The sequence below is a fragment of the Rana temporaria genome, chromosome 4 (genome assembly GCF_905171775.1).
Source record: "Rana temporaria chromosome 4, aRanTem1.1, whole genome shotgun sequence".
Classification (NCBI taxonomy): Eukaryota; Metazoa; Chordata; class Amphibia; order Anura; family Ranidae; genus Rana; species Rana temporaria.
In genome coordinates this window covers 12,383,226-12,394,662 of record NC_053492.1, presented here as the reverse complement: position 1 = coordinate 12,394,662, position 11,437 = coordinate 12,383,226, and the positions used below count along the sequence as shown (strand labels likewise).

Genomic DNA, 11,437 nt, shown 5'->3' with positions numbered 1-11,437 from the left:
TAGAGACTGCTTCGCTCTCAAGGGAGCTGCAGCTAATGCTGCATATGTATACTTCCTGGACTTTTAGTTCTGTTAGCGTTATGTTTCGGTACCCTCACGTGCGCCATTCTGTTCTTGTCTTATTTATCACCAACTTCAGGACTACCGTTTTTTCTTTAGCCGCCTCCATCAGATTGATCGTACTTCCCTGTGTGCTCTCTTTTTTTCTTTTGTCTTGTTCCACAAAATCTACATCGCAATGAAAGTGCATGTACATTTCTTCTGTGTGAGTGGAGGTTAAAAAAAACATGAAGAAGAAATCATGCCCGACAATCAACCCGACAAATAGAAAATGTGGTAGTTGAGTATGATAAGCATTTGCCCAGCATTGATCAATTTGATTCATAATTTAATCAACATAGTGATTTCTAAAAATAGCCAGCTTTATCTAGTGGCCATAACAGAGTATTTTTCCGGAAATACCTCCATCACGAAAAAGATTAATATGGCATTATGGCTACAGATGAAGCCAAAGATCATATGAAATTACTGTATGAAATAACAAACAACGAACATGGTCATGGCTGGGTGAATGCTGGTCACATCTGTTAGACTAATAAAAAATAGTGTTTGTGAAGCTTACACTACAAAATTTACTCAGCCAGCAAATGGTAATGACTCCATTTTTTATTTTTCTACTGCTAACAATGGCCAACACTTCATCCATGTCTTTGGTGATCTCTGATCTCCTTATGAAGTGTTTCTAACATGATGAAGATCAGCCATGGAGTATATCCGAGGTGTATATCAGGGTGAGCTTCTTCCCCACATGAGAGCCGTGATGTCCAGCAACATTCATATAGAAGACATTTCCCGCACTCAAGGCACTAATACACCTTGAGGGTTATGTGGGATCCCTGATGAACAGGAAGACAGGACTTCACTGAGGAACAATTCCCTCACTCAGGACAGTGGCTTCTCCCCCAGTGGGAGATCTCCAATGTCTGTAAAGATCGGACTAATCTGAAAAACATTCCCCGCACTCAAGACAGCAATACTGCTTTTACCCCCCGTGTGTGAACTCTGATGTGTGACAAGTTCTGATTTTTGTTTAAAGCCTTTACCACACTCAGAACAGAAATATGGCTTCTCACCTATGTGCACTCTCTGATGTTTGTTGAAATCAGACTTGTCTGAAAAGCTTTTCCTGCAATTAAGACAGGAATACGGTTTTTCCCCCGTGTGCAATCTATGATGTGTGTAAAGATTGGTTTTCCGTGAAAAACATTTCCCGCACTCAGGACAGGAATACGCCTTCTCACCCGTCTGAGACCTTTGGTGTGGGATGAGTGCTGATTGTTGTTGAAGATCTTTCCCGCCCTCAGAACAGGTAAACGGCTTCTCCCCTGTGTGAGACCACTGATGTGTGACAAGTTCTGATTTATGTTTAAATTTTTTATCGCAATCAGAACAGAAATAAGGCTTCTCCCCTGTGTGCACTCTCTGATGTTTGTTAAAATCAGACTTGTCTGAAAAGCATTTCCTGCACTCAAGACAGGAATACGGCTTTTCCCCTGTGTGCAATCTCTGATGTGTGTAAAGATTGGTTTTACGTGTAAACCGCTTATGGCACTCAGGACAGGAATACGGCTTCTCCCCGGTGTGAGATCTCTGATGTATGACAAGATCTGATTTTTGTTTAAAATATTTTCCGCAAACAGAACAGGAAAACGGCTTCTCACCTGTGTGTAATCTTTGATGTTTGTTAAGTACAGACCTGTCTGAAAAACGTTTCCCGCACTCAGGACAGGAATAAGGCTTCTCCCCTGTGTGAGATCTCTGATGTAGGACAAATGCAGATTTTCGTACAAAGCAATTGCCGCACTCAGGACAGGAAAACGGCCTGTCCCCTGTGTGAAATTTCTGATGTGTTCTCAGATTGTTCTTCTGTGAAAAACATTTACCGCAGTCAGAACAGGAATATGGCTTTTCTCCCGTGTGAAACCTCTGATGTACGACAAGTTGTGATTTATGTACAAAAGATTTCTTACACTCAGGACAGGGATATGGCTTTTCCCCTGCGTGAGAACTCTGATGTTTATGAAGATTGGACTTAAGTGAAAAGCATTTGCCGCACTCAGGGCAAGAATGTGGCTTTTCACCTGTGTGAGTTATTTTATGCACATTAAGATAGCATTGAAATTTGAAACACTTCCCACACTCAGTACAGGAAAACCTCTTGTGTGTTGGAGTCTGAGGTTCCTCAGGATAAGAGGAATACGATGGTCCGGCACCGTCCCTCACAGTCTGAGGTTCCTCAGGATAAGAGGAATACGATGGTCCGGCACCGTCCCTCACAGTCTGAGGTTCCTCAGGATAAGAGGAATACGATGGTCCGGCACCGTCCCTCACAGTCTGAGGTTCCTCAGGATAAGAGGAATACGATGGTCCATCTACACTGTGTGGTGCCAGATGGACATTTGAGGTAGTCGGGTTTTCTCCTGGACTATACTGTGTGATGTCCTCATCTTCTACTTTACAGTCTGGAGACAAAGTGAGACAATCCTCTGAGGTTTTCCTCATCTCCTGTCCATCTACTAAAATAGAAAACAAAAGATTATTACTAGACATGAGCAGATTGGTTCCCCTAAACCAGGACTCTGCCCACATCAGGCAGCTTCATCTCTGAGGATATTAAAATTCCCCCTCAAGGTTACTAGTAAATGGGTCCTCTGATCTCCTACCAGTTAATTTCTTTATTCATGGACCTTAGTCAGAGAGTGAGGAAACAACGAGAACTGTCTTTTATAGGAGTGACAGTGATGAGGAGATTATAGGACGAGTATCCCCACCCCCTCTATCACTCATTGCCATCTTCCCCAACACAAGAAGTCCTGCACTTCCTTATTTAGTCCATAATTTAGTCATGAATAACAGCGGGGCTGAGCCCCACCAGAGGTCAGAGAGTGAGGATGGGGGGAGAACAACCAAGATGAAGACTGGACTGATCCTGAAGACCACCATGATTGGGTTATTGACTCCCCCCTCATTATCACTTTTTGTTTAAGGTTACAAAGGTGAAGGGGGATATTACATTATTATCAACATGTAAAAGTCTGTGCTCCAATCAAATGATCAGATATAAAATGTCCAGCTGGTAAAAAATGGGTGTAACAAAAAAAGAACATATATGTTTATATAGGGTAGAGGGTAGAAAGCAGAAGTCAGGACTATAATGTACAACTTATTGTATAAGATAAAACAAATAGAACTACAGTATATAGTATCAACATCCTGTAATGTACAATATAGAGGATGGGTCAGGAATATGCAATGTACAACATAGAGTATATATTGCAGGGGTCAGGATTATGTAACATATGACTTATTGTACAAAACACTATAGTTAAGAGTATATCATTTCAGAAGTAAGCAATGTACACATCGACCTGCCCTAGGCTTGATAGATTTAGTTTTGTCTCTGCTGTACTCAGTGGAGCAGCAATTTTCTATATCACCTCAGATCTTCCCAAGCCTGGTGGTTAATTGCCTGCATCTGGAAGAAGCTTCCAGAAAAAGAGTAGAAGTGTTAACCACTGGGATATAAATATTTAATTCACCACAGCCAATCCCTGGGAGGGGGGTCCCAGGAGGAGGCTTGGGAGAGGATAAATATTTGAAAGAGCCGTTTAGTCCTGGGACCTCTGTCTTAGGAGGCATCCTGTGTTACACAAGAGCTGTTGCTGTCAGGCCTCAGCATGTGCTTGGCTGAGAGCTTGATAGAACATGGACTTAAAGACAGTTCACTTAAAGTAGTTCACCTCCGACTGGAGGTGAACTACTTAGCCTTCAGAGGAAAAATCAAAACCCTTCTCTTCTGAGGGTAAAAAAGTTTACTCAGGGAATGGATACTAAGTGCCCAGAGGCGATTCAGTTTGCATGTGTTGCGCTATATAAGTTTCTCACTCACTCACTCATTTGCTGGAGGACACTACCTTGGTACCTGGGCTGGCAGCCCCTGCATCGGTAAGGGAGACCTGTTTATTTCTAGTGGCCCCCCCAGTGGTGAGAACTATATACCATAAAACAGTGGTCGCCAAACATTTTAAACAAATGGCCAGTTTACTATCCTGCAGATTTTAAGGGTGCCAGACTTTCTATCGGGAATAGAAAGTGTCCCAGCACCAGTGGAGGTAAACAATGCTCCATCGTTGGTGCCATTGAGAGAAAATGTGCCCCATCATTAATGCCATTGAGAGGAATTTTGCCCCATCATTAGTGTCACTGAGCCCCATTGTTGGTGTCACTGGGAGAAATTGTGCCCCATCATTGGTGTCATTGGTGTCATTGGGAGGAATTGTGCCCCTTCATTGGTGCCAGTGGATGAAATAGTGCCCCATGGGGCAAACAAAAGCAAGCAAAGGGTCACAATTTGGAGAACACTGCTTTAGAGTATTAAATGCAGGGCTTAAGACTACATAATGTGCAATGGTCAAGACTTGTAATATTGGTTTTCAGTAATCATAAGTAGTCTAAAGGTTTACTTCACCAAGACAAGTTGCAGAGGTCCCACACCGCTGACTCCCATCTCCTGAAACTGAACTCAGTGACTAGGGTCTGAGACTATACAGACATATCCCTCCACCCGGCACAGCCAGCAAATAACAGAGCAAGTAACCTTGGGAGAGTTGCTCTGTCAGAGAACTTACTAGACCCAGACATGGGGAAGAAGACATAAGACACTATGTCCCAGGTGCCTAGGCCGAGCAATGAACATGGAAAAAAATCTAAATATCCCTGCTAGCCGAAACCCAGAATCTCCATAAATCCAGTCTAGATACATAAATTGTGTCTGCAGCACAGAGAAGGAAGATTATCCGAGAGAAATACAGGAATACAGGACGGGGAACACAGCTCAGAAAAGTGACCAGGCTATTATCACAGAGTCCCCGCCCTACTCTACACCAGTGAGCAGTATGGGTGGAGGAATGTATTTAGTGTTAGTGACCCACCTGTGCTGATCTCTGTGGGAGTGTCCTCCTCTATAAATGTTCCCGCGATTCCATCCTCCTCCATAGACTGTTGATCATCCCTCACATACATCTCTTCTTCTGCTTTAACCTCAACTTTTATATCTATAATATCTTCACCCTAAACCAAGAGAATGCTAGAAAATAACAACTGTAAACTATAACCTTTAAAATTATGCAATCACATAAAAAATACATGTTCTAGATGCTCAACCCCACCAACCTTGTCATGGTGAGGGATGGTGTGATCTTTCTGTGTGGAATCCCGGGAATAAAGAGGACGAGGACATCTCTCTGGTGGGTTCCTGTTATTAGGGGAATCCTTCATAATATCCTTGAAGGGATCCTTGTGTCCTTCTGAAAACTCCTCCATCACTCCATATTCCTCATCCTCCTCTTTATACTCTTCTTTAACAACTATATTATTATCCCAGGGGTTTCCACTCTGAAAGATAAAATAAATCATTAATTGTAACAAACCTACATCTCTTCTTCTGCTGTTTTAACCTCAATTTCGGAATCTCCCAGGTTTTTACTCTTAATAAATAATTGTCAGGGCTGGGCTCAGTCCTTCCTTCTCTGAGCTGGCGACCAATTGCCAGCTCCTATCTCTCCACAGTGACTCACCTGTTGATGATCCGGCTCATCAGTCCTGCCTACTTAAGCCTTCCAGCTCAGTTGCTCTTTGCCTTCGCCTTGGTCAACATCATAGAGACTACCTCCTGTGTTCCTGTTGAAGACTTGCTTGGCTGACGTCTCTTCTGGCTCCTGATCCTGCTTGCTGTTCTACTACGTTTACCTCTGGCTCTCTGACTTTGGCTTGGCTGACTATCCGATTGCTGAACTCTGGCTATGTTTTGACTACGCTTACTCTGTTTATCTTTTTTTTATTATTATTATTATTACACAAGTGTGATTTAACTGTACTTATGTCTCAGTCTGATTCATGGTTTGACAATAATAAAAGTTACATAAATTGTAATAACACACATAATGTACAGATCCTAATAATACTATCAGTGATTGTCCATTATGAGGTCTTTGTAGAGATCCTTGTGTCCTTCCAGCTCAGTTGCTCTTTGCCTTCACCTTGGTCAACATCATAGAGACTACCTCCTGTGTTCCTGTTGAAGACTTGCTTGGCTGACGTTTTTTCTGGCTCCTAATCCTGCTTGCTGTTCTACTACGTTTACCTCTGGCTCTCTGACTTTGGCTTGGCTGACTATCCGATCCGGTTGCTGAACTCTGGCTATGTTTTGACTACGCTTACTCTGTTTATCTTTTTATTATTATTATTATTACTACACAAGTGTGATTTAACTGTACTTCTGTCTCAGTCTGATTCATGGTTTGACAATAATACAATTTACATAAATTGTAATAACACACATAATGTACAGATCCTAATATTACTATCAGTGATTGTCCATCATGAGGTCCTTGTAGAGATCCTTGTGTCCTTCTAAATACTCCCACTCCTCCATGGAGAAATAGACAGTGACATCCTGACACCTTATAGGAACCTGACACACACAATGATACAGTCACCATCCAGACACATCCCTTGTCTGTTACTGGATAATGTCCCAGAATTCCCAGCACAGCTCACCTCTCCTGTCAGCAGCTCCATTATCTTCTTGGTGACTTCTAGAATCTTCTTTTGACTGTTTATCTCAGGTGTCAGGGAGTGAGGTGGAGGCACTGTGATGGTCATATGATCTCCAGACTTCACAAGAGAAATACTCTGTATTCAACAAAAACAGTAATATGTTACATCCCAAAAATAACCCCCCGGTCCAGTCTATGTCTTATTAATAGAGATAAAAGTGATGTCATGTGACCTCCCAGAATCCTCCTCACCTCTCCGGTCAGCAGGTAAATGATCTCCAGGGTGAGGTTTAGTATCTTCTCAGTCATGTGACTCTGGTGCTCCTCCATCCTCCTTGGTTTGGTCATATGATCATTGCAGGTTTCTCTGTAGACAGCGAGTTATCTGGACAATATCAGTTGTACAATATTAGGATGGGGATGTAAGGGGTTAATAGGTGGGCTGCCTCAGTAGGGAGCGGCTTTCCTCTAGTGTTTGTATTTTTAAAAGCTGTTGCTTGCAGAGTCACCAAAGCTATTGAAGTCACACTACAATGTGTAAGGTCCCAAAACACCCCAAAATAAGTTAACCAACTATTTTGTTCTTAGTGCTGTTTTTTCCATCTATAGGGGCTTCCGCTCAGTGGTGGGCATGAGTATCAAATAATATCCATATCTTGTATAATAGGCCTGCCACAGGAACCCTGACCTCCCCCCCCCCCTGAATACTCCTCTACTTTCCCCAGCACAGACCCCGCCACATTGTCCCTACTGCCATCCTGTGCTCAGCGCTCTGCACGTAAACCACCTAGTCTCCATTCTGAGTGCCAGGGAGCTGCCCACTGCAGAGGACTTCCCCTTGCTCTCCTGCCCGAGCACCAAGCAGTCTGCTAAGGCGAAGCCTGGCCATACAACCTTTCAACTTCTCTATTCAGAAGGGGGGAGCCAGCACACAAGTACAGATGGGCTAACCCGTCAACAAATCACTATTAAAGAAAAACGACCCACAAGTGCCTCCAGGGCAACCTGTTTAGGTTCCCCTGTTGGCACTTGTAAAATAAAAGGGGGGCTTGTCACAGGAAACCTGCTCCCCTCAATTACTCTTCTGCTTTCCCCAGCACAGACATCGCCTTATTGTCGCTACCGCCATCCTGTGCCCAGCTATCTGCAAGCAGACCTCTGCCTGGGAGCTGCCCCCTGCAGAGGACTTCCCTCTGTTCTCCCAATCAGCGCCAGGCAGTCTGCTCCCCCGCTATGCCTGCATGTGGATTTACCACATGCAGGATACAAGATTGTCGCAGAATGCTCCCCTTCTCTTGTCTTCAGCGGACACGGAGCACGGGAACAGCGGGGTCGTGCTGTACCCATGTCCGCAGAAGACAAAAGCTGTGCTCCCTAAGTGGGAGCAGAGGTGGTGGAGCTTGTCACATGGGTAACCTGATACCAAGCCTCGGGTTACCTGGAGACAAGAGCGCATGTCACTCCATGGTAAATGGGGCACAGGCAAAAATGTTTCCTGGCTTGCTCTCCGCCTGACTACTGCGGAAGGTCCAGGCTGTGGCCAGACCCCACAGCGCCCCCCGTTCCTATACCCCATAGAACATAGCTCCCAACTGTCCCTGATTTTCAGTGATTGTCCCTGATTTGGAGCAATGTCCCTCTTTCCTCCTCATTTGTCCCTAATTTTGGTCTGATGTATATAAAATCCACTTTTTATCGATCAAAAAGTGTTTTCCAGTGCTAAACCTTTCATCTGATTTCTTAATTGCTGCATCTATAAATTCCAAAAGCCAATATAAAGGAATATTAGTGGTAAAAAAAGCACTTGTGGGTTTAATTAATCTTGTTTTTTGTACAATTCTCCTTTAACCACTTAAGCCCCGGACCTTTAGGCAGCTAAATGCTGCATTCGATTCGGCACTGCGTCGCTTTAACAGACAATTGCGCGGTCGTTCGACGTGGCTCCCAAACAAAATTGGTGTCCTTTTTTCCCCACAAATAGAGCTTTCTTTTGGTGGTATTTGATCACCTTTGCAGTTTTTATTTTTTGCGCTATAAACAAAAATAGAGCGACAATTTTGAAAAAAATTCAATATTTTTTACTTTTTGCTATAATAAATATCCCCCAAAAACATATATAACATTTTTTTTTTTTTCCTCAGTTTAGGCCGATACATATTCTTCTACTTATTTTTGGTAAAAAAAATCGCAATAGGCGTTTATCGATTGGTTTGCGCAAAATTTATAGCGTTTACAAAATAGGGGATAGTTTTATTGCATTTTTATAAATTTTTTTTTTTTACTACTAATGGCGGCGATCAGCGATTTTTTTCGTGACGGCGACATTGTGGCGGACACTTCGGACAATTTTGACAAATTTTTGGGACCATTGTCATTTTCACAGCAAAAAATGCATTTAAATTGCATTGTTTATTGTGAAAATGACAGTTGCAGTTTGGGAGTTAACCACAGGGGGGCGCTGTAGGAGTTAGGGTTCACCTAGTGTGTGTTTACAACTGTAGGGGGGTGTGGCTGTAGGTCTGACGTCATCGATCGAGTCTCCCTATAAAAGGGATCACTCGATCGATGCAGCGCCATAGTGAAGCACGGGGAAGCCGTGTTTACATACGGCTCTCCCCGTTCTTCAGCTCCGGGGAGCGATCGCGACGGAGCGGCTATAAACGAATAGCCGCGCCGTCGTCGTCCCGGATCGCTCCCCGCGGGAATCCGACCGCCGCATGTAACGGGGGGGGGGGTCCCGATCGGACCCCCCACCCGCTAGAAGGCAAGGACGTACATGTACGCCCATGTGCCTGTACGTGCCATTCTGTGGACTTACATTTACATGCGGCGGTCGGGAAGTGGTTAAGGGGGCGTGAAAAGGGGGTGTGTCCTATGCCTGCATACTTTTGCCGATAGGTGTCCCTCATTCCCATCTCAAAAGGTTGGGAGGTATGACATAGAAGACTCCTGCCTGGCCTGCCTCTGTTAAAGTCTCCGAACTCTCTCTCCCTGCCCCAATGCTCTCATCTGCTGGTTGGTGTATCCTTTAACCCCTGCTGTACCAACCCTGCTCTGCCCATATGCCAAAGCACTTTAACCCCTGCTCTACCAAACACTGCTCTACCCGTGTGCCAAGGACTTTAACCTCTGCTGTGCCAACTTTACTCTGCCCTGTGTGCCAAGGATTTAAACCCAACTGTACCCTCCATTTTCCCTTTGGACTATCTCTCCTTTGCTGCCCCATAGTGCCACCTTAGGAAACTCCCTTCGTTGCTGTGACTTCTGTTTGCCATGTAGACTATCTCCCCTTTGCTGTCCCATATTGCCATCCTGAGCCCAGGTTCACACTGGGTACGATTTGAGATGCGATTTCACATGTCAAATCACATCTTAAATCGGCGGCATTTGCCGGCAATTGTCGGCAATGGCACCGTCGCTGCACCGATTTCAAAAAGTAGTTCCTGTACTACTTTTTGCGATTTTGGGCTGCGATTTACATTGAACCCTGCACAGATGTCTCTTAAATCGCGACCGAAATCGCGGCAAAACCGCAGCCGCGAAATCGCGATTTTGAATTCGCAGCAGTGTGAACCTAGCCTGAAGGTCACTCTTCATTGCCATGTCTTCTGGACTATTTCTCCCACTACTAGCCTTCCTGTACCCCGAATTTCCCAATTATTGGCGGCACGTGTCGTGTCCCTTGTCAGACGTCTCTGTGTGATTTCTCTCTGCACTTCTAATCCGTCACAAGGACTATAGTATAAAAGAGGATAATAAACAGTACAGTAAAGGTTTAACCTCTCTGGATGGTATCTGCCCCTGTAGTGTCCTGTAACTTCATACAAAACAAAAGGTGAATAATAATGTGGATAAAAGACGTCACAGTGACTATGGAGGAAGAGGACGGACATGACGGGGTTACTGGGTGTAAATAGAAAATAAGATCTTATTACCTTCTCTGCTGTCATTTCCAGTAACGTCTTCTCTCTACTTCCTCTCGACTCACCTCTCACCCAGAACTTCCTATTTAAACCTGACATCACTTCCTGTCTGTTTTCCATAGAGTCTTCCTGCCCAGAATATAAGCGAGATCACCACCGTGTGGAGCTCAGAGGAACTGCAGCCCCAAGAAATGTCTCGTAGTGTGATCATGGTGTGTTGTCATATTCTGCTGCCTATCGTAGAATGCTGCGGAAGTCACGTGGGGGCCAACTGCGCATGCGCAATGCGCTCCAACGGCAAATGCGATGCGTTCCAGGGGATTTACGACACTACCCTTCAGTGAACCCATCACAATTTGTCACGGAAGTGACGAGGAACTATACACGGAGGGGGGGGGGGGGGGGGGGAGAGAGAGAGAGACATACAGATATAATGAGAACCATACACGGAACGGGGGGGGGGGGGGGTGGAGAAAGAGACATGCAGGTACAGATATAATAATACAGAGAGTGTTACCCGGGGCTCAAGGAGGGGATTACCTCCCCTATGTGCCTTACTTGCCTTGTATAAAATATATGTACACGATCCCCCCAGATATATTCACATCCCTCCAATCCATGCTGGGACTTGTAGTACCTATCCAGAGCAACATGCGGTGCAGTGCTGGGAATTGTAGTGCCTATCCAGAGAAACCTGCTGTGCAATGCTGGGACTTGTAGTGCCTATCCAGAGCAAGCTCGGACCTATGTGGAAATCAGACCATGTCACTTCCGGTGCTCCTCCGTCATTAGCACAGCTGATCACGGTCCTATCCCCCCCAGATATATTCACATCCCTCCTATCCATGCTGGGACTTGTAGTACCTAAGTACCTATCCAGAGCAACATGCGGTGCAG

General features: G+C 44.7%; 2 protein-coding genes across 2 annotated transcripts; both read right to left on the bottom strand.

Moving 5' to 3' along the window:
• Positions 1 to 801: 801 nt before the first annotated feature.
• On the bottom strand, positions 802 to 4,701 carry LOC120935527 (oocyte zinc finger protein XlCOF6.1-like). Its single transcript, XM_040347577.1, has 2 exons — positions 4,689 to 4,701; positions 802 to 2,231 (listed from the first exon to the last, which is right to left on the bottom strand). Exons 1-2 carry the CDS (start codon positions 4,699 to 4,701, stop codon positions 943 to 945), a joined length of 1,302 nt encoding a protein of 433 aa, XP_040203511.1. The 3' UTR covers positions 802 to 942.
• Positions 4,702 to 5,122: 421 nt separating this feature from the next.
• LOC120935911 (gastrula zinc finger protein XlCGF66.1-like) lies at positions 5,123 to 10,616 on the bottom strand. The gene is made up of 4 exons (XM_040347941.1): positions 10,553 to 10,616; positions 6,870 to 7,002; positions 6,619 to 6,753; positions 5,123 to 5,454 (listed from the first exon to the last, which is right to left on the bottom strand). The coding sequence occupies exons 2-4, from the start codon at positions 6,963 to 6,965 to the stop codon at positions 5,191 to 5,193; spliced, it is 495 nt and encodes a 164-aa protein (XP_040203875.1). The 5' UTR covers positions 6,966 to 7,002; positions 10,553 to 10,616; the 3' UTR covers positions 5,123 to 5,190.
• Between the last annotated feature and the right edge of the window lie 821 nt (positions 10,617 to 11,437).